A 23,124-nucleotide genomic window follows, 5' to 3' on the forward strand; every position below is an offset into this window, starting at 1 on the left:
AACTAGATTTTCAAAGGGAGGGATAATTTTTGATAAAATTGTGTTTCTCTTTATTTAAAGTAGAATTGGGCATAAAATCCATAACCCGAAATCTGAATCAAACCTAAACCAAAAAAATTGATCCATACTTAGTCTAAAATGTAATAATAACAAAATAGATCATGTACGAAACATATTTGAACCCGATGTGTTATTAGCCGAATCCGAACGGTAACCCAAAAAACCGAAAAACTAAAAGAAATCTGAATAACCAAAAAAAATCCGAATAACCGATCCAAATGTCAGAAATAGTCACAAATATAAACATTTGAAAAATAAATATATACTTCAAATATTTAGTTCTATATTTATTTGAAATGATATCCAAAGTTAAGTATTTAAATTTTAAATAAGTACCTTAAATATCCAATTCTATATAAATATGTTGTTATTTCTTATGTTTTATTTTTAAATTTTGGATTTAACTTTGGATATATTCAACCCGAACCGATATAGCCCAAATCCAAACGATATATGGTTACTTTATGGGTTTTAGAATGTGAAACAAATTAAAACCAAAATTGATGTGTTATATTTGAACATGATCCGTACTTACAAATTTACCCGAATGAGATCTAGTATGTGATATAAATTAAAACCAAAATTTAAAATATCCAACAGGTACTCGAACACTCAAACCTAATTTATAGTGTGTTTTATATTTTGTTCAATTGATTTTATATTTGATAAATATTTACATGTTTGTTGCAATAGCCCGTAAAACTATACTCATAAAAATATCAATAATAACATGTTCTACCATATCATTAAATATTAATAGTAGCTAACTATTTATATTTTATTTCATGAAACTATACTCATAAAAATATCAATTTCTTTATTGGTTAATTTCTTATATATTCATATAATTTAAATACTGTTGATATTTTATTAGACTATAAATCGAAATTTCTTTATTAGTAGTTTAAAAATTGCATTCTTTAGAATTATGTAGTTTTGTACATTTAATCACTCCCGTGATTTGTTAACATTTAAAAGGGACTATATTATTAGAGATCCTTTAATAAATATAAATGATTAGGTTGTTGATTTAGCAAATATCACGAATATATAGGTGTGCATAGTTTCGAATGGTTGGTTGAAGATCAAATAAGTTCTAGGCAATTATAGCTTTGCAATCTTTTTTATTTTTGAATTATCGGGTATATGTTAACGTTGAACCTGGAATCTAGGGTGACAGTTCAATTGAAACTGAGGTTCGGTTTGGTAAGGAGAGATCCGATTATCTTTTTAGTAAGGACTCGAATTTGTATGGTTTAGGAATGTAGTTAAATAATAATTAAGGCAGTGGCATGAATTGTAAATTAGAAGATGAAGCAAGGGTTATTTTCAAATTGTACTTCAGTTTTAATATATTAGATGCTTTCTAGCTCATATTAAATAGGACTGAAAAATGAGATATCTAAAATCCTTGACATTTTGTATGCATTTTTTTTTTGTTCAACAACTATGACCGGGCCAATTAAAGCCTTCCAAACAAAACATTTTTAGACCAAACAAATATTCATCAACACGTCTACAGGTTTATACAAAACAGATACCAATGGCTCTCACAAGCCTCAGAGTAACCCTCTTTCCGAAAGAGCAGCTTTCATGTCTTTGAGTGACTCTTCCATGTCATCACATATCTTGTGAGGATCCGGTATGACTGTAGGGTCAACAGCCATCGAGATTATCATCTTCCCCGCATAACTCATGTAATGTACCAACAATGCCTATCAAACACACAAAAAAAGTGTCGGAAGAAAAAAAGTCAAAAAATGCGGGTTCACAAGCAAAGAAAGATAAAACCGGATAGGTAACTTTTTCATATACAAACCAGACATTTTCGAACAAAGTTGTTCTTATAATCGTCTTTTCATTTTGATCAAAAACTTGATTTAAGAAAATGAGTAATTGACAAAAAAAACTACTTACTTGTGATTGTCCATAATTACTTGGAGCAATGTAAGCGATAGGATGGCCACGGAAACTGATTTCCTCCATTGGACCTATGACGTTTGAAACGCATGTAGTTAAATTTACCACCGGTCGGTTAAATATGGCTGCTGCTGCCTAATATAGTGACAAAGATTACGTTAATATTGTCATTTACTGTCCCGAGAGTTGCAAACAAGTCTCTAATCAATTTCACTGATCACTTTGTTTACCTTAGCTCCAAACACTTTTAAGATGAGTTTGATGATAAAATACACTAGTGCAGCGAGATAAGAATGCTTCTTTCGAGCCATCGTGGATTTGGATATCTTTAGATAGACCAAAGGATCGGTTTGTAAACCGATGGAGAAGGGCAAAATAATAAAGCTGAAGTAGTTTCCCCATCTGCATTTTGAGTCCTTGGTCATCATATCTGCCAAAGGCTTTAATATACATATTGCTCGTTAGTGACAACAATAAAAGTTTAATTTTGATGAAGTGTATATATACTAAATATGTCTCTAACCTTGAACCCGATGTCCGACCTCAGATTTACTGTACAACCTGCACGGAAACGTAGTTTACTTGGAAGATGGTTCTGATTCGATGACAATACTCCCTCCTCCTCATTCTTCTTACCTTGTTTATCAAGAAACACCATATTAATTATGATTAGTGAATCGTTAGAAAAACTTAAGTAATACTCTATTTCTCCATAATGTAGTGTAATTTGGTGAAAAACTCAAAGATTAATAATTTTATTTCTCTAAAAAATATTTTAAATATATAAATTAAAATAATTTAATCAATCATAAAATGAAACTATAAAATATAAATGGTTAAATATCTTTTAATAAAACTAAAGTTAACATAAAAATGATGAAATATTTTTCATTTTTAAATAAGAAAAATCTTCTACAACCCCATTTATTATGAAGTGGAAGGAATACATCATATGTTTTTGAATTTAATGTTTACCATAAAGTCGGTTCAAATAGCGAGAAAGAGCAGCTTGTGTAACTCCGAGTAGAACATCATTGATAGTCTAGCAACAGAAAAAGAGACAATAAAGATCCACTGAAAATAGAACAACTTTTAGTTATGAACATAAACCGTAGCGTACCATGTTCATAGAGTTCTTTATAAGTTTAATGTCATCCAAAGAGATAGTTCTTCGATAAAATCTCGTTGGATTCCTCCTTACATCCGCACCACCTTTTAGAGGTGTCTTTGTATCCTCCAAAAACAATATAGTCGCCAAAAGAAGCAACATATCTACAACGGTGTTCCAAATCAGTCTCGTTGTAGAACCAACGTTGAATATAAACCTTAAAAACCAGCTTTGTTTTATAAGTCCGTGCGGGACGGTTTGACGCCGTTTCAAGGAAGGAATAGCAGTATTGTCAGGGTCTGATGTCTTATGGGTACATGCGAGCATGAGAGAAATCAAAGACATTCCATCTCCCAATGAATGGTGAGATCTTATTACACCGACTGCTTCAGCATCTGAGGTTTTTACGTTAAGGATGTGCATGTCCCACAAGGGTCTTGATCTATCAAGAGGAATCGTCGTGAGACGTGAGATGTAGTCATCGACGAAGCTTTGTCCATCTTCACCTATCTCTTCTGGGTCTATGTTTGGTACAGTTACATGATCTTCTACATTGACCTGAGTCTCTATCCATTTGGCACCATCCTCACTCTATGAAGTTAAGACAAACGGTGATCAAACACAATCCAATCCCAAGTAGAATTTTAGGGGAAATTATATATATATGTATAAGGATCCTTCAAGACTATTTAGAAGCAAGGTACGAAGAATTTTATAAACATATATTCCCCCATGTTTCAGTTAATTTGATGTTTAATTTTTTCTTTTTTTGTCAACACAATCAAATATAAGTTTATTTTTTTCTTTTTCTCAAAATAAATGATGTTCTTATTATTCTATAAATATTCAACATTATTTAAGATTTATTACCAATTACATACTGTATTTTTATTTGGTTGAGTTAGAGTTTTTTAATGATATTTTATACAATCAAAGATAAATTGTATTAAAATAATAATTTTTAATATGTGTGTATTAACCTTAAACATCAAATAAATTAAATAAAATAGATGGGAGTATATGATGTCTTAGTTAAAATTAAAAAAATTGAGAACCAATTATATAAATATTTGAAATATAATTCTATAACAGTAAACTTTTAGATTTTGGTCATGTTCAGATCCATTGTAATATGTTGGTATAAGTTGGTACCAGTTTGGTGGAAAAACGAGGATGCTTGGAGACATTATGCTTCAAGGCATCAAGAAGGACGTCCAGACAGAACTTGGTTTTGAATCCCATGATGGTGACGGCACAGTAGTCTACCTCTGGAGATTGGAATACACGCGCCATCGGGCTGAGCGGCTGCTCCTCCACCTCCTCCCCCTTACTAATTCTGACTTTCATCTTCGATGTATGTTTCTTCTCTCCTCTTCTACAGTTATTTATAAAGTGAATCTCTCCTCTTCTACAGTTCTTTATAACGTGAATAGGGGCATATAGTATGAAGACTATTTTGTTTCTAAAAAGATAAGTATGAAGACTATAGGAACACGCCATCCACTTAAATGTTTACACTTAGGATTTAGTGCATAAAATAGTCGAATATCTTAAGAGCAGCATTAACCATCGAGTGCTTAAAAAATAAGAATAAAATAGTGGATGGATCCCACCATTTTCGAAAATATGGGTGTCTCTTCTGTCTAAATAATCAGCTATCTTTGGGAGTATTTTCAACTGTTTGCGGATCCTACTGATACGTGACGGTCCGCGATTGGTAGGTTTTTAATTTATTTATTTTTTAATCGGAGGAAAAATAAAAATAAAAAAAATAAGCAGCCGGATAAAGATTAAGTATAGCTCTGCCCCTTCTTTTGTTTTATTCTACCAATTATATGCCCCAGTTTTTAAAATAATTTAGATTGTCCCGTGACTATATGTAATTTACAACAGTAACGTTACAATTTTACATTTACTGTGAATTTGATTGATAATCTGGTAGAACAAAAATGGTGGTGCCATATATGCCTTACTAAAAAAAAAAAAAATCTACCTAAAAAAGAAAGTGTTACAAGCAAATGTCCCTCATGGTGTCAATAAACTTGCCGTGGAGATTGCAAATCATGTTCGAAATCATTTATGTTGGTTGGTTACTCCACTTGTTTTGCGTACCAAGTTTAAAATCATTTATGTTTTGTTTGACATTTTTAGAATTCAACAAAATATCATAAGAATTATCTTATCTCTTTATTTTTAAGTCTGACTTCGAATTTTATTATTTTTAATTCGATTATGTTTTTATTGTCCGAGTTTATATACGGTTTCATTCATTTCCTTTTGTATTCTATAACATTTTTTATATATTTAGTCATAATAGTTCAGAAAAGCTTTTAGTAATACGCTAATAACAAAGTAATCGTTTATATATAAACTATGTTATTTTAATCAGTTATGCATTTAAAAAAATAAAAACCTTAGAATTCACAATACTTCATAGCAAATATGTCACTTTCAATGTGTTTCATGTGTGCTTTAGTATTAATCTCATACTAGATTTTGACCCGCATTTGAAAGCGCAGATTTTTTTTTTTTTTCAATTGACAAATATTTAGTGTCATATTTTATATATTTGTGTTTTATTTTATAAAAGACTTAGACTTTTTGTCTTTTTTTATCGTGTTTCATTTTAAAATGACTATTTATGTTTAAAAAATTAAACTATATTTTTTTAATGAATTATGTTGGTATAACTCTGATAAATTATATACTTTTAATAAAGATTTATACTTTTCAATGAAAATTTTTAATTTTTTTATGAATGTTTAAATTATATTAAGAAAAGAAAAAAAATAATTAAGAATGGTTGAAAAAAATTATTTGAATTTGGACTCAACGGCCCAAAGGAAAAAAAAAAGTGATAATTGGATCTGATTTCTTAATCGGCCCAAATGGCCCAAGAGAAATATGAAATAGACTGTGGGCTGGATCCGAAAAAATGATCCAATATAGATCCTTAATGAAACATGCAATGTTAGTAAAAAAAATAGCATGTTAAGGTAAAAAGAACAATAGGATCTTACTTTAATAGTATAGATACGGAAACACCATTAAAGATATAGATCATGACATCTTGTCTTGGCCTTTTCCATACTCTCTTGTTTGGTAAACTACACATATCTGCATGTATACCACTGCCACTGGACCCTTCTCTTATTAATTGGTGATTGCCAAAAAAAGTCTTGCAAAAAAGGTGCAGGTGCAGCACCGTATTCAAATTTATTGAATACATTTAAAAGTTCAAACAATAAACATCAAAACAGTTGGAGAAAGTGAGAAAACATTATCCATATATTCTTTGGTGGCCATAACTACACCTACAATTGGCAAGACGTTTTTGTTTGTTGGCCACACACAATTGGAAAAAAAAAAGTTCCAATAAAATTGGTTGAGGAGACCAGCTACTATTGCAAATTCTACAAGTTGTGAACGACACCATGTTTGTCTTTTCGTTTTTTTGACAATTGTTATCAAGAACATAATAGAGTGGGTATTATTTATATATACAATTTAATTCAACACATATACTTACACTGTGACAGGTTACATATGGATTCACATTCACATATCTTAACACATTATCTTTCACTTGGTCAAAGTATAAAGGGAAAAAAAAAACAAGCGAGCGAGCGAGCTCAATCTCTGTAACATTTTCTGCTAAAAAAAAAAGCAAATGATTAAACAAACGTATTTTCCAAATTTCCAAAAGAATAAAAACAAAACCTACTGACTACTATTTCCTCCTGTCTCCAAATCTAACACCTAAAAGAACTCGTCTCTCTTTGTACATAGTAACTGTAAAACCACACGATATGACAAGAACAACTAAGCAACACACAAAACCCAAAAAGCCAAGAATGATTTGCCAGTATGGGGCACTGGATATATATATATATATATATATATAGCCAACGCGTATCTCTCTCTCTATCTCTCTCAGAGCTTTGGCTGACTATGGTGCACCTTAAGAATCTGTCTCAACTGGTTGTTCAGAGCCTGATGAGTTGGTTGCTGAACTCCTTCCTCTTCCTCTCCTCGCTGCTGCTGCTTCTGCTTCACTTTTCTTCGCAAACCGGCCTCCACTAGCCCTTGCCCTTCTCATCGCATGCTTATGTCTCGACTCATGAAGATAAGGCTATCACACAAGTTAAAACAAGTTACACAGGAAACTTATTCAAATACTTGTACACTATGCTTAGATTCAATTTTCTATTAAGATACAAATCTTGATAAATGGAAAAAAAAAAAAAAAAAGAACCTTTCTGTTGATGACTTTACTTTCTAGCTCAGCCTTGGCACGTGCTTTCCTTCGCCTTAGAATTCCCTCGTACTGTTTCGCATTCACATAAACAGGTTCTTGTGTCGTGTCAAGTGGCAGAGCTGTTCTCTCACGAGCCATTCCAAGATACGGACGAAAGCCCTGCTTTAAAAACCATATTAGACTGAGATACTCAAAAACTCACTTCACTCTTATAAAAAAAGAGTAATAAGAGACATACCAATGGTTGATGATGACCATATGCTCCCATCATTCCTCCATAATATGCATCCTGATATGGATTTGGGACACATGCCTGTTAAAAAAAAAAAAAGTAATCAAGTTAATGGCTAAAGAACTGACACATCATATAATATACTCAAGGGAATAAGAGGACACCACATACAATGTAGTGTCCAACAAGCTCTGGTGGTTGTACAACTTGCTGATCATCCATAGAAGCCGTTTGATCATTCCCTTCTACTCCATGGTTATCTACTGAAACTGATGAGAGACACTATTAGAAAAGGAAGCAATGCCACACTTCAACAAGACAGAATCTCCTTTGCATTCATAGAAATATAAAACCCAAAACATTCATAACGACAATGCATAAGAGAATATGATTATGTTGAGTCACAAAAACCTGGAGGAGGAGGAGAAGTAGCAGCTTGTGAATCCTTACCACCGTCTTCAGATGGTGAATGAACATCGTTTGATTCTGAACCAGAAGGTCTCTCTTCCACCAAGGGTCTGGATACATCATCATGGGTTGCATCTCTCTTCCAAAAATCAAAAAACCGAATCAAACACACAAAAGGTGGAAACTTTTTAAAAAACTTTCATCCTCAAATCGTTAAGCAACGCAGAGAGACATGCAAAACACTCAAAAGGTGAAAACTTTAAAAAAGCTTCCTCATTCAATTTCAAACTAACATAAGACAGAAACAGAGAAGAGACATACCAGATGATGAAGTAAAAGCTTAGCAATAATCGTCTTATGTTGAAGATTTAAAAGCCAGAGAAGAATTTGGTGAAGGTGAAGTGATTTGGGAACACCCGACAGCCGACAGACAGTAACTGAAACTCGTAGAAGAAGACGAATAGGATTGGGCAGAAAGATAACCCTAAGTTTTTTTTTTTTTTTTGACACGTGGCAGCCTTTGGAAGAAGCCAGCGCGCGCAGATCTGTGATCTTTCGCCGGGGTGATGTCATCATAGGTTCATTTTTTCTCCGGCGAAAGCTAAGCTCGGAAGTGACTCGCAGAGTGGTCGGGTGAAACGAGTGACACGTGGAATTGGTGGGGACTATATATATATATATGGCCAGAACAATTTCACTTTTTTTGGAAAAATACTGTTCTTTTTGCTTCTTTTTTCTTTTGGCATTCAGGATGAAGAATTTTATTTTTATTTTTATTTTTTAAAATGTTGGTTGTTGATACTGCTGCGGTAAATATTTCGTTGAAACACGTGAACAGTGAACAAAGGTTTTAGAAGGTTGTTTTTTTTAAATGTTGGTTGTTACTGCTGCGGTAAAAATTACTCTCTTATCCTGTTCATAGAGCTAGGCAAATGGTGTGGTTATTTTTTTTTGTGCACCATGGGGTGCTTATTTATGTTCGGTTAATAAGATGGTTGTTTTGTTGGAATGCTTTGTCGCTCTTGCGTCAAGTGTTTAAATATTGCGACAGTTAAATATATCGTATGCATCCTTACAAATTAGCACTTAGCGAGTACACAACATGTTCCATCTTTAGTTTGTTAAATATGTCCTCCTTGAGATTTTGATACAGTTTAACATGCAAGGCACTCTTGAAGCCTCAGCTAGGTGGTGGGTGGTATTAGAGCATATGATTTGCATTTGAATTGCCTCTAATCAGTTATTTAGTCAATTAATTAGCAAAGCATATCTGCTAGACTGCTACATCCGTTACATCACTGAACTATATTGTTGTATTTTAATCCCACTAGAACATGAAGTATCAGATATGTAGGACAACTAATGTCTTCGTCTTTCAAAAGAGAGGTATTGATGAGGACCTCAAGTCATCATCAGAAAAGGAGAAAGGAACCATGAGTAAATCAGTGAAGAACATGAAGATGAGGAAAACTAAAGAAGCCAACCAGGACATAGGTGCATTCAAAGAAGGATATCTTTGCAACAGTGAGGAATTTGACCGTGAAACAACTTGCTATAGATTCTTAACTCAACCAGAGCACGCGGCAAATTGGTTTCATACCAAAAGGAGTAATTCTTTAGGAGATATACCATTTACAAGTCAGGCGACCTACACTGCATCCGAACTGGTTCTATTTAAGGAAAGTAATTCTTTGCTTAAGGAGTGTGCAACTCAAACTCACGTGTGGAAACCAGGAGATCAGTCATTACATCTAAGACCACTTGGAGAGTTCATACCATGCAGTAAACCTCACTGGATCAGTCAGATTCTTCATCATCTCAACTTGCCATTTTTCGAGCCAATTTGCTTTAAATCCCAACAGCTAGTTTTCTACACTCTTGACTGTGATTTGGCGATTTGTTTCGTCAACCATAAGCTCCCCAAGGCTCCTAGGATCTTCCCAAAGTTGTCCAGATACAAGCAGCTCCACACATTTCCCTTTTTTGCTCAGATTCTCTCATTAAGGCCTAACGGTTAGATTTCTTAATTTCAGCATGTTTTCTCATTTTACTTAGCTTTCTAAATCATTGTACTGAGCCTATATAAGCTCATTAGTTATATCATTGTAAGGGACGAATTTTTTACCTAAGATATAATAAACTTTTCAGTTTCTTTTCTTCAAAGTCTTCGTGTCTTTGAGATATCTTAATCATCAAGCCTTGTGTGGATTCACTTGTCTTAGTGATTGCGATTGAGACTGCTTGTGGAATCAGGCTGTTCTTCTTCGTGGATGATTGTGGAATCAGTCAACACTCTGTTCTGTCCGAGATCATCATCATCACTCCCATCCAGCCGGTTTTATAGTCGATTAGATCGATTAGAATTGAAGAACCACCCCTCTTGTTGGATCAATCATCACTTTGATCCAAGGTGCTTGTAATCCTTTGACAGCTTAGTACTACATCAGGTATGTGACTAACATGACTATAAACCGTGTGTTTTAGCTGCGATTTTGTTTTGATCCAGTCCTAATCTAAACATGAGTAGTTAGAATAATATTTCAAGGCATGACAAAACCCCTCTATCATGCGATTTTGGTACGGGAGATAAACTAGACAAAGTCCGGCTCAAACTCAGTCATGATCTCATTTTGTTGTTACATTCGAACAATACCAACAGGTAACTCATCTAGACTTTAAAGTCTGTGCTCCATATATATATATATAACCGAATTCGACTGTTAGCTAAAAGCTCAACCTCAATCCTATGTCTAACATTGTATTATACATAAATATTTTTTTGATAAAAAATTAAAATTTGGATCATTTCTAGATTTGTGCATGTTATCCTTGCGCACGGGTCATGCTAATCTTCTCTGTATCGTTCCAATTTTATCGAATGTCCCCGACGCCCCGATAGGTGCCACATTCTAAGATAACCGATCCTCCGATAGATACTGAATAATGAATTGATAGTGGTCACTGGTCACCTTTTATTACTTCAGTACTCACCTACGTAGCATATGCGTTTTATAAGAGATTACTCTATTACGCGCAAAAAGCAAAAACACATTCAAATTTTATATCGAAATCACACAAGGCATACATGTATCATATGATTCATATCTATCGAATTAAAGAAAATGCGATCACTCAAATTGTCTACAAATACGCCTAGAAACAAGAAACAAATAAAACATATTATAACATTAAGTTTTTTACTAGTTGTTTGATTATTTCTAGTAACGTAAATGTTCAGCCAAATCTACTTTGGATTCTTTTGTACTTTCATCAACTAGAGAAAAATAGTTTTTTTTTAAGCTTAAAACAATAAAAATGTGAAAACAGATGATTTCCTTCTTCATAAAACTGACGAGAAAAGGATTTAAAATCATCTACCATCGCTTTTTCTTCTAAATTTATATATAAACCGACGAGGAAAGGATGTCGCTTGATTTTGGTGTGCGTTGGGATATATAAGAACACTTTTAGTGGAAGTTAATAATTCAAGATCCTCACTTCATATTTATAATATAAAAAGAAAAAAAAAATTGGGTTAAATTTTCATCATTTACCTAACCAATATTTATCATTGTTTGTCACTTAAGTTGATACTTTTTTGAGATCCTTGTAATAATGTTGCTCTAACACTTCCCACTATAAAATTCACAAAATAGTTAGTATTAAAAATATAATCTCAATTTAAAATATAAAAAGGGGGCCGAAAGACCTGCAGCTTGACCACCGAAAGTCAGCGGAGTCCCCGCTCCTTCACAATCCAACGGCTCTGATTTCAAGAATCAGATTCCTTTTTTTTTTTTTTCTACGTGGATTTCAAAACCTGTATTCCAATACGCTTAAACATATCCCCACGCGCCCGCCACCTCCTACCGCTTTATCCCGTCACATCCGCTGCAAACCTCTTTAACCTCCCTACTCCATCTCTCACCACCTCTCCCGGTCACACCAGTTTAACTCTCTCATTCGTTTTCGATTTTTTTTTTTTGGTTCTCTCTCTCTCAGCTGAGGTTGATCGATCTTCTTTCTCCTCATCCTCCCTTTGGATCTGGGAATGTGGTTCTGTCTTTCGGGCATTTAACGTTTAGATTCAGACAGCCTCTGATCTTCCGACAAGGGTAAGTTGGATCAGATTCGGTGATGAACTTTCGTTACTATTATTTAATTTTAATTTTTAATTGAGTATTGGAATATGATGTGTTGTTCGATGTATTCTCAATCTGAGCTTTCAGCTTGAGTTTTAGAGATTTCTATAATCGTTGACTATTCATTGACTTACTTTTAAGATCTTTTAATTTTTTTTTGTATATTAATTTTAGTTTTAAGGTAGTTGGTCTTATGAATCATCTGTTCTTAAAAGTTGTTCATCTGTTTGGTTGGTAGGAACGTCAATGTTAGATGAGGATGTTCGTCTGAACTGAACTGAACTGAACTGAATCTGTTGTTTCTTAGTTTTTTTTTCTTTTTTTTTTTTTAATTTCCTTCTTCTGGGTTTAGCCTTTATAAATTGATTTTATTCAGAAAATTTTCAGACTTTATTAGATCTGATTGTGAAAGGTTTAATCTTTGAGTCTTCTTCTAAGTAAATCTTCTGACTTTCTTCTTGTTTACTTATCAAATTTGTTTCCTTTATTTCCTCGGTCAATTTTTTTTTTTTAATTTATTATTTCCACTGCTTCTATATTGCAGGCATACGTTAGTATTAAGCATGTGTGGTCTCTTTAAGAAGCTGGACACAGAGAACAACACTCTCTCAGATTCTTTGTCCAAGCCCATGAACAATGCTGCTGAGTGTGAACATTCATTTTCCGCCTTACTTGAATTCGCTGCAGACAACGACGTGGAGGGTTTTAAGCATCAACTCTCTCTTGTCTCTAGCGTCAACCAGGTGTCTCTCTGGTACAGACGCCATAGGCTCGTTAAAAGAATGGTCGTCGAGCAAAGAACGCCGCTGATGGTTGCTTCTCTATACGGAAGCTTAGACGTTGTGAAGCTTATTCTCTCCTTCCCTGAAACTGACTTGAATCTCACTTGCGGTCCGGATAAAAGCACCGCCCTCCACTGCGCCGCCTCTGGCGCTTCTGTGAAGGCCTTGGACGTTGTCAAGCTGCTTTTAAGCGCAGGAGCAGATCCAAACATCATTGATACTCATGGGAACAGTCCCGTTGATGTTCTTGTTGCGCCTCGTGGTTTGAGAACCGTGCTTGAGGAGATTTTGAAGAAAGATGAAGATCTGTCGTCTAGCTTGGGGTCGAGTTTCAGGTCTCTCTCGTCGTCGCCAGATAACGGCTCCTCCTCCTTACTCTCTTTGGATTCAGTCTCCTCTCCAACTAAGGCAGAGAAGAAGGAGTACCCGATTGATCCGTCCTTGCCAGACATCAAGAGTGGGGTTTATTCCACAGATGAGTTCCGTATGTTCTCGTTCAAGATCCGTCCCTGCTCTCGAGCCTACTCCCACGACTGGACCGAGTGTCCCTTCGCGCATCCGGGCGAGAACGCCAGGAGGAGAGACCCGAGGAAGTCTCACTACACCTGCGTCCCTTGCCCGGATTTCAAGAAGGGCTCATGTAAGCAAGGGGACATGTGCGAGTACGCACACGGAGTTTTCGAGTGCTGGCTGCATCCTGCTCAGTACAGGACGCGTCTGTGCAAGGATGGGACGGGTTGTAACCGGAGGGTTTGCTTCTTTGCTCATTTAAAGGAAGAGCTGCGTCCATTGTACGCTTCTACAGGCTCTGGATTGCCGTCGTCTCCTCGTGCCTCTATGGACATGGCTTCTGTTTTGAACATGTTACCAGGCTCACCTTCTGGTGGTGCTCCGAGCTCTCCTTCTGGAAACGGTGTTTCATCTATGTGTTGGCCTCATCAGAACGTACCTGCGTTGCATCTCCCTGGAAGCAATGTTCAGCTGAGCCGTCTGAGGTCTTCTCTGAACGCTAGAGATATGCTGCAAGAGTTTGAAATGTCCAGTAGTCCACGGTTTGTGAATCATTTCTCATCTGCTGAGGTTTCATCGTCGTCTCCTCGTTTCTCTGATCAGCTTGCCGTCTCATCTGTTCTATCACCATCCCACAAATCTGCGCTTCTTAATCAGCTACAGAGGGATAAGCAGCAGAGCATGCTTTCTCCTATTAGGACAAATCTAATGTCTTCTCCAAAGAATGTGGAGCAGCATTCGTCACCACGAGGCATGGAGCCTATTTCTCCAATGAACGCTCGGATTAAACAGCAGCAGCTGCTGCATTCACGTAGCCTTAGCTCCCGTGAGTTTGGATCCAATCTGCCACGTGATATGATGATGCAGAGTGATTCTGGTTCGCCGCTGAGTCCTTGGTCAAGTTGGGACCAGAACCATAAGGTGGACTGGTCGGTGCAATCAGATGAGCTAGGGCGGTTGAGAAAATCTCATTCCTTGGCTAATAACAAGGAAGCAGATGTGACATGGGTTCAGCAGATGGTAAAAGAGACTGCATCGCCTAGGAACATGAATGGTGCAAGGCCATTGGTTCAAGGTGGTTTGAGTGGGGATCCTCACAGAGACGGTCGTGAGAGTGACATTCTCGATGCGTGGCTAGACCAGCTGCAGCTTGATCGCTAACTCAGCGAGAGAGAGAGAGAGAGAGAGAGAGGTTGATGTTTCTGTGAAGCTGGGACAAAATCCTGGTAAGTGCTTTTTCGATACTAATAACACCAAAAGGCTCAGTTTGATTTTTTCAGACTTCTTTCTGAAATTTCATTAATTTGTTGTAATTTTTACCTCATTAAATTGATTACTATCTCTTTTGTTGTAGCAAAGGGGGAAGTGTTCCTCTTTGTCTATGATTATTTCCTGTATTTTTGTTTCTCAGTTATTTGTAATATCTCATCCATATTTGTCAATGAACAATGTATGAGAAAATAATAACATATTGTTTCAGGTAATAAGATCCATTCATTTCCTTTTGGTTTTGTTCTGTGTTCGTCTGTTGATACTCTAACAGCTTTTATAGAGTAAAGTCACGATCAAGTAAAGGTGGTGATCTCACTTAATACAAAATTGATGCAACTTAAAGATATCTGGTTACACCTCAAAATGTGAGAGAAAATAAAAAATCCAAAGCTCAAAAACTCTCTTATAAGTAGGCCTGGGTTCGCGGGTCAACCCGCCCCGCACGACCCGCCAACCCGCGGATCGTTTTTTTTTTTAGTTAAAATTTCGACCCGCTCAACCCGCAAAGAAATAAACTAATACCCGCATCCGCCCGCTTTATTTTTTAATTAAAAAAATAATTATTTAATTAGTTTTTCTATAAAATAATATATTTATAAGTAATTTTTATATTATTTTAAAAAAGTTTAATTATTTTTTTTCTTAAATTAATTATTTTTCTAAAAAAATCGATTTTTCAAAAAAAAAAAAGATTTTTTTATTTTTTATTTTATTTTGCGGGTTGGCGGGTATCCGCAAATCAAAATCCACCAACCCGCACCCGCCCCGCAAAAAATAGTCTTAACCCGCACCCGCACCCGCACCCGCGACTTGGTTTTTTCAAAGACCCGTACCCGCCCCGCGGCGGGTCAAATGGGGCGGGCCCCGCGGGCTTTGATTTAAATTCTCAGGCCTACTTATAAGTCCTGATATCAATCCTTATCAAATCTGATAAGCCATTCTTAGAGATTATGTACAAGGAAAAGATTGTGAATGTTAATGTGTGGTAGTCCTCAGTTCGCACTACAAGCCAACAAACTTCCACCAGGCTCTATTATAGTGTACATATTAACAATTTGATGTACGTTAACACGGGAAAAGTGCCAATTTCGACCTGAACCATTTCAGTCGTGCCAAATACGACCCGAACAATTGATCAGTGCCAAATACGACTTCAACTCAATTATAATTCAAAAAAACTACCCGAACTTCTTAAAACGTGCTTAAATCTACATTGACTCTAACATAAGTTAGTTAACCGTTAACAAGATAAAACGACGTCGTTTTGACATACGAAGAAAAGTGTCAATTTCGACCCCAACACTCTCAATCGTGCCAAATAGGACCCGAACAAATTATCAGTGCCAAAAACGATCTCAAATCAATTATAATTTAAGAAACATTACCCAAACTTTTTAAAACGCGCCTAAATCTACATTGACTCTAACAGAAGTTAGTCAACCGTTAACAAGACAAGACGACGTCGTTTTGATATATATATATATTTTTTAAAAATATGTTCATTTCGGGACTCAAACCCGTGCCGGGATATCCTTTTAAAGGGGCACACTAACAACTAGACTAAAGTAATTTTTTGAAATATTATTACAAATTGAAATTCCCCATTATATAAACTACTATTCTTCTTCATCTTATCCAATTTAAAACTTTGGTGATTGCTTTATATATTTTAGTTATTCTTTAATATGTCTAATATTTTGTACAACATATCTTAGTGAAAGAAAGGTAAAAGGCCTCTTAACATTTTTGAACAAAATATCAAAATATATAATATTGACTTTGAAAAATAAAAAAATTTCCACTTAAGTTTAAAAATTAAAAATATTATATAAGAAAATTTTATAAATAAATTCAAAGTTTTAAGTATATTTAAGATTGTATAATAATAAATATTTTATTATTTATATTTTAGTAAGATATACGTTTATTAAAGATATGATAAATAAAAAACATGTTAATGTATTTATATAAATCAGAAAAATTTGTCACCAAATTTTTAAATTGGATAAGATGAATAATAGTAGTTTATATAATTTCAAATTTGTAATAATATTTCGAAAAGTTACTTTTATCTAGTTGTTAGTGTGCCCCTTTAGAAGGCTATCATAGCACGGTTTGAGTTCCGGAATGAACACATATATATATATTTTTAAAATATATATATATATATATATATCAAAACGACATCGTCTTATCTTGTTAACGGTTGACAAACTTCTGTTAGAGTCAATATAGATTTATGCAGGTTTTAAGAAGTTCATGTAGTTTTTCTTAAATTATAATTTAGTTGAGGTCGGTTTTGGCACTGACCATTTGTTCGGGTCCTATTTGGCACGACTGAGAGTGTTGGGGTCGAAATTGACACTTTTCCTCGTATATCAAAACGACGTCGTTTTATTTTGTTAACGATTGACTAACTTCTGTTAGAGTCAATGTAGATTTAAGCACGTTTTAAGAAGTTTGGGTAGTTTTTTCGAATTATAATTGAGTTGATGTCGTATTTGGCACTGATCAATTGTTCGGGTCGTTTTTGGCACGACGTAAATTGTTGGGGTCGAAATTGGCACTTTTCCCAAGTTAACATATAGATTTTGAGAAAATTTCAAAAAATACGATAATATTGTTTTAATGCATAGTTGCATCCTGCACTAATATATGATGATGTTCAAAGAGGTTTGGAGCTTTCGTTGTCTCCGTTTTTTCAAGAAAATAGTGATTTTATAGTGGTTATTCCATCGATTAGGGAGTATTATGAAGTTTTACTAAATTAATTGATAAAAAATTATAACGATTCTTATATACCATGAAAAAGAACATAAAATACATTAATACAAATGTAGAATGTGGTTAGAAATTTTAAAACAACACTAAAGATTATAAGCTTCAGTATATAAAGTATTTACCAAAAACTAAATATTTTCGTAGGGGTTGGGTTACACATAGATTTTGAAATTTTTTTCAAAAATATGACAATATTGTTTTAATGCATAGTCATATTATGAGGTTCAAATAGTTATGGAGCTTTTGTTGTCTCTATTTTTCAATAGAATAGCGATTTTATAATGATTAGTCCACTAATTTAGGGAGTATATGAAGTTTTATTAAATTAATTTATAAAAACAATGGAACGATACTCATTTACCCTGAAAAAGAGTTTAGCATCCATTAATACAAATGTGGAATATGGTTAGAAATTTTAAAACAACGCTAAATATTATAGGGTTCAGTATATAAAGTATTTACCAAAAACTCAATATCACATAGATTTTGAGAAAATTTCAAAAAATACGACAATATTGTTTTAATGCATCGTTGCATCCTGCACTAACATATGATGATGTTCAAAAAGGTTTGGAGCATTTCTTGTCTCTGTTTTTCAAGAAAATAGTGATTTTGTTTTTGACAACAAACATTTACAGATTCATGTTGACTCTGTAAACCAAATTGGTAACTCCGCATCCATGTGAACGACGAAAGACGATTGTTTTCTAGCACTGCGTGCTAAGCTATCCGCCCGTAGGTTTTCCGTCCGGGGTACATGAACGATGTCTGAGTTGAGGAAACTTCTTTTTAAAAGCTTAATGTCTTCCATGTAACTTCCAAATGCTGGCAATTCTTCTGGTTCCGAAACCATCTTCACTAATTGAGAACAATCCGTTGCAAACGTAACCTGAAACTGTCTTAAATTCTTCATACATTCAATTGCTCAAATTAATGTCTCCACCTCCGAATGTAGAGGTGAACGACATGCCCTTATATTCCTTGCCCATAATAAACCGTCAAAACCCGGTAAAGTGATATACCAGCCTTGCCCTTAAAATAAGTCTTTGTCTTTCCATGAACCATCTATGAAGCACCATCGTCCTCAAGTCGGTACTGTGGGTCTATTCTGTGTCTGCTCCCTCGTTTGATCCTTTACTACCTGTGCCTCAGCCCAAAGTGTTGATTCTAATTCTGTTGTTTTCAGTGTGTCCCTTGGATCAATATCCAGATTACTAAATACTTTGTTATTCCGACCTTTCCATATATACCATAATATCCATGCAAATTGGAGGTCATCCATCCTTGGATTGACTCTCCAAAATAGATGATCCATGTTGGCAAAAAAATAACTAATAGGAAAAATATTGGGGTTCGATGGTATCTTAGATAAAGCCCATACTTGACGTGCTGAGGACATTCAAAAAACACATGGTTTATTGATTCCTCCGGGTCTCCGCTTCGAGCACAGCATATATTCCCTTGTATTCCCCTCGTTTGTAGATTTTTTATTACCGCTATACATCCTGAAATGATTTGCCATAAGAAATGTTGTATCTTCGGGGGGGGGGCACCGCACTTTCCAGCAGAAAGCTTTTAGTATATCCATTGTGGGACCATTAAATTCTGGTGGTTTTTTCCTATCAGGATAGACCCGTTCCACTTGATAACCTGATTGACTGAGTATTTCCCATTGTTAGTGAAATGCCATTCATTCCTATCTTCCATCTGATTTCTACTTTAGGATATACTTTATATAATTTTTACATCATGATGTTCCACCAAAGCTCTAATTACCTGTAAATTCTATGTTCGGGATTACGAGTTAATGAAATAATTCACTGTGAGGTCCGGGTAACTGTTTTGAAGGTTTTTGTTTGCTGGTCTCGGACGAGTGCCTGGAGAAAATAATGATTTTATAGTGGTTATTCCATGGATTTAGGGAGTATTACGAAGTTTTACTAAATTAATTGTTAAAAAAAATTATAACAATTCCCATATACCATAAAAAAATCTTAAAATACATTAATAAAAATATAGATTGTGAATTAAAATTTTAAAACAACACTAAAGATTATAGGCTTCAGTATATAAAACATTTACCAAAAACTTAATATTTTCGTAGGGGTTAAAACATAGATTTTGAGAAATTTTTTAAAAAATATGACAATATTGTTTTAATGCATTGTTGCATCCTACACTAACATAAGATGATGTTCAAAGTGGTTAATCCATCGACTTAGGGATTATTATGAAGTTTTACTAAATTAATTGATAAAAAATTATAAAGATTTCCTTATACCATAAAAAAAAGCTTAAAATACATTAATACAAATGTAGAATGTGGTTATAAATTTTTAAACAACACTAAAGATTATAGGCTTCAGTATCTAAAACATTTACCAAAAACTCAATATTTTCGTAGAGGTTAACACATAGATTTTGAGAAAATTTCAAAAATTACGACAATATTGTTTTAATGCATTGTTGCATCCTGCACTAACATATGATGATTTTCAAAGAGATTTGGGGCCTTTACTGTCTCCGTTTTTCATGAAAATAATGATTTTATAGTGGTTATTCCATCTATTTAGGGATTATTATGAAATTTTACTAAATTAATTGAAAACAAAATTATAACGATTCCCTTATACTATCAAAAAAGCTTAAAATATATTAATACAAATGTAGAATGTGGTTAGAAATTTTAAAACAAAACTAAAGATTATAGGCTTCAGTATATAAAATATTTACTAAAAACTCAATATTTTTGTAGGGATACATATGGATTTTGAGAAAATTTCAAAAAATACGACAATATTGTTTTAATGCATAGTTGCATCTTGCATAACATACGATGATGTTAAAAGAGGTTTGAAGCCTTTATTGTCTCCGTTTTTAAAGAAAATAGTGATTTTATAGTGGTTATTCTATCGATTTAGGGAGTATTATGAAGTTTTACTAAATTAATTGATAAAAATATTATAACAATTCCCATATACCATAAAAAGAGCTTAAAATACACTAATACAAATTTAGAATGTGGTTATAAATTTTAAAACATTAAATATTATACGCTTCAGTATATAAATTATTTACCAAAACTCAATATTTTCGTAGGGGTACACATAGATTTTGAGAAAATTTCAAAAAATACGACAATATTGTTTTAATGAATTTTTGCATCTTGCACTAACATGTGATGATGTTCAAAGAGGTTTGGAGCCTTTGTTGTCTCCGTTTTTCAAGAAAATAGTAATTTTATAGTAATTATTCCATCGATTTATGGAGTATTATGAAGTTTTACTAAATTAATTGATAAAAATACACTACAAGAAAACACAGTTTTAGCAAGGAAATTTAACGAGGAAAACTATTCCTCGTGAAATTACGATGACTTAACGATGAAATTGCGAGGAAATAAAGTTTCCTCGTAATGGCCTTGTAAAATACCGAGTAACTCTTTTCCTCGTAGAATCGTCGTAAGTTGACGTGGTTTTTCCGAGAAAAATGTGTTTCGTCGCAAATTCGTCGTAATTTTAGCATGATTTTTACGAGGAAATAACTTACGAGGAAAGAACGAGAAATCCACCAACTTAACACGTTTTTTTTGCCACCTACCTAATTTTTCGTCGTAAATTCCTAGCAAAATTCAACTACCAGATTCGAAAATTTTCTATATATATGGAGGTTTGAACATAATTTTAAGCACACCAACAAGAAAAAAAACGTGAAAAAAATGTCGGGCTTGGGAAATATTTTCGAGTTGCGGAGGTGGATGTATATGCATAGAGATGCTAACGGGAGAGTGACGAAAGAATATCTTGCTGGGTTGGAGCGTTTTATGCATCAAGCAGATTCTACACCGCTCGCCCAAGAAAGCGGTAAAATATTCTGTCCTTGTAGGAAATGTAACAATTCAAAGTTGGCAAATCGTGAAAATGTTTGGAAGCATTTAGTAAATAGAGGTTTCACGACAAATTATTATATCTGGTTTCAACATGGAGAAGGTTATAGTTATGATCAGAATGAAGCTAGTAGTAGTAATAGCAACTTTCAAGAAGAACCGGTTGATCATCAATTGCATAATGCACATAGTTACCATCAGGAGGATCAGCCGATGGTAGATTATGATAGGGTTCATGATATGGTAACTGATGCATTCGTAGCTCATGATGATGAAGATGAAGAACCTAACATAGATTCAAAAAAGTTTTATGAAATGTTAGATGCGGCAAATCAACCACTTTACAGTGGTTGTAGAGAAGGTCTCTCTAAATTGTCATTGGCTGCTAGAATGATGAATATTAAAACTGATCACAATCTACCTGAAAGTTGCATGAACGAATGGGCAGATTTATTTAAAGAGTATTTGCCGGAAGACAATGAGTCTGCTGATTCTTATTATGAGATTCAGAAACTGGTTTATAGTCTTGGGTTGCCTTCGGAGATGATAGATGTTTGCATCGACAACTGCATGATCTACTGGGGAGATGATGAGAAGTTGGAAGAATGTCGATTCTGCAAGAAACCACGATTCAAGCCGCAAGGAAGGGGACGTAATAGGGTACCGTACCAAAGGATGTGGTACCTACCAATTACAGATAGATTGAAAAGATTGTACCAATCGGAGCAGACTGCTGGAAAGATGAGGTGGCATGCCGAGCATACTCAGACGGATGGTGAGATGACTCATCCATCAGATGCAAGAGCCTGGAAAAATTTTAACAAAGTACATCCGAATTTCGCTAGCAATAGCCGGAATGTGTACCTCGGATTATGCACAGATGGATTTAGTCCATTTGGAATGTCAGGGAGACAATATTCATTGTGGCCTGTCTTTCTTACGCCATACAACCTGCCACCGGAGATGTGCATGCAACGGGAGTTTTTATTCTTGACCATATTAATACCCGGTCCGAAGCATCCAAAAAGGTCACTTGATGTTTTCCTACAACCACTGATAAAAGAGTTGAAAGATTTGTGGTCAACAGGGGTGAGGACGTATGACTGCTCAACGAAGAAGAATTTTACGATGCGAGCTATGCTTTTGTGGACCATAAGTGACTTTCCTGCCTATGGGATGTTGTCTGGATGGACTACACATGGGAGATTAGCTTGTCCATATTGTAATGGAACGACAGATGCATTTCAACTGAAGAATGGTAGAAAGACAAGTTGGTTCGATTGTCACCGTCGATTTCTTCCAGTTGGCCATCCGTACCGAAGAAACAAGAATTTGTTTAGGCACAAAAAGGTTGTGAGAGACACTCCTCCTCCATATCTAACTGGAGAACAAATTGAAGCGCAAATCGACTACTACGGAGCTAACGAAACAGTTCGCTGGGGTGGTAATTGGCATGTCCCTCGTAATATGCCTGATTCTTACGGTGTTCATCACAACTGGCACAAGAAGAGTATATTTTGGGAGTTACCATATTGGAAGGATCTCCTTCTGCGCCACAACCTTGATGTGATGCATATAGAGAAGAATTTCTTTGAGAACATCATGAATACAATATTGAATGTCCCAGGGAAGACAAAAGACAACATAAAATCGAGGTTGGACTTGCCGGATATTTGCTCAAGAAGCGAGTTACATATTAAAAGCAATGGGCAAGTTCCCGTTCCGATATTCAAATTGTCTTCAGAAAAAAATCGGTGTTGTTCAA

At 34.7% G+C, this 23,124-nt stretch overlaps 3 protein-coding genes across 3 annotated transcripts; 1 reads left to right on the forward strand and 2 right to left on the reverse strand.

The window, feature by feature from the left end:
- Positions 1-1,452: 1,452 nt before the first annotated feature.
- LOC106324914 (O-acyltransferase WSD1-like) lies at positions 1,453-4,553 on the reverse strand. The gene is made up of 7 exons (XM_013762919.1): positions 4,241-4,553; positions 3,101-3,679; positions 2,956-3,022; positions 2,504-2,616; positions 2,211-2,420; positions 1,978-2,115; positions 1,453-1,775 (listed from the first exon to the last, which is right to left on the reverse strand). Exons 1-7 carry the CDS (start codon positions 4,433-4,435, stop codon positions 1,620-1,622), a joined length of 1,458 nt encoding a protein of 485 aa, XP_013618373.1. The 5' UTR covers positions 4,436-4,553; the 3' UTR covers positions 1,453-1,619.
- A 2,169-nt stretch (positions 4,554-6,722) lies between these two features.
- On the reverse strand, positions 6,723-8,612 carry LOC106327367 (nuclear transcription factor Y subunit A-1-like). The gene is made up of 6 exons (XM_013765506.1): positions 8,308-8,612; positions 7,990-8,125; positions 7,750-7,847; positions 7,585-7,659; positions 7,344-7,505; positions 6,723-7,220 (listed from the first exon to the last, which is right to left on the reverse strand). The coding sequence occupies exons 1-6, from the start codon at positions 8,560-8,562 to the stop codon at positions 7,050-7,052; spliced, it is 897 nt and encodes a 298-aa protein (XP_013620960.1). The 5' UTR covers positions 8,563-8,612; the 3' UTR covers positions 6,723-7,049.
- Positions 8,613-11,876: 3,264 nt separating this feature from the next.
- On the forward strand, positions 11,877-14,921 carry LOC106327366 (zinc finger CCCH domain-containing protein 56-like). Its single transcript, XM_013765505.1, has 2 exons — positions 11,877-12,101; positions 12,673-14,921. The coding sequence occupies exon 2, from the start codon at positions 12,692-12,694 to the stop codon at positions 14,579-14,581; it is 1,890 nt and encodes a 629-aa protein (XP_013620959.1). The 5' UTR covers positions 11,877-12,101; positions 12,673-12,691; the 3' UTR covers positions 14,582-14,921.
- The last annotated feature ends 8,203 nt before the right edge of the window (positions 14,922-23,124 follow it).

Source organism: Brassica oleracea, chromosome C2 (assembly GCF_000695525.1).
Source record: "Brassica oleracea var. oleracea cultivar TO1000 chromosome C2, BOL, whole genome shotgun sequence".
NCBI classification, from domain to species: domain Eukaryota; kingdom Viridiplantae; phylum Streptophyta; class Magnoliopsida; order Brassicales; family Brassicaceae; genus Brassica; species Brassica oleracea.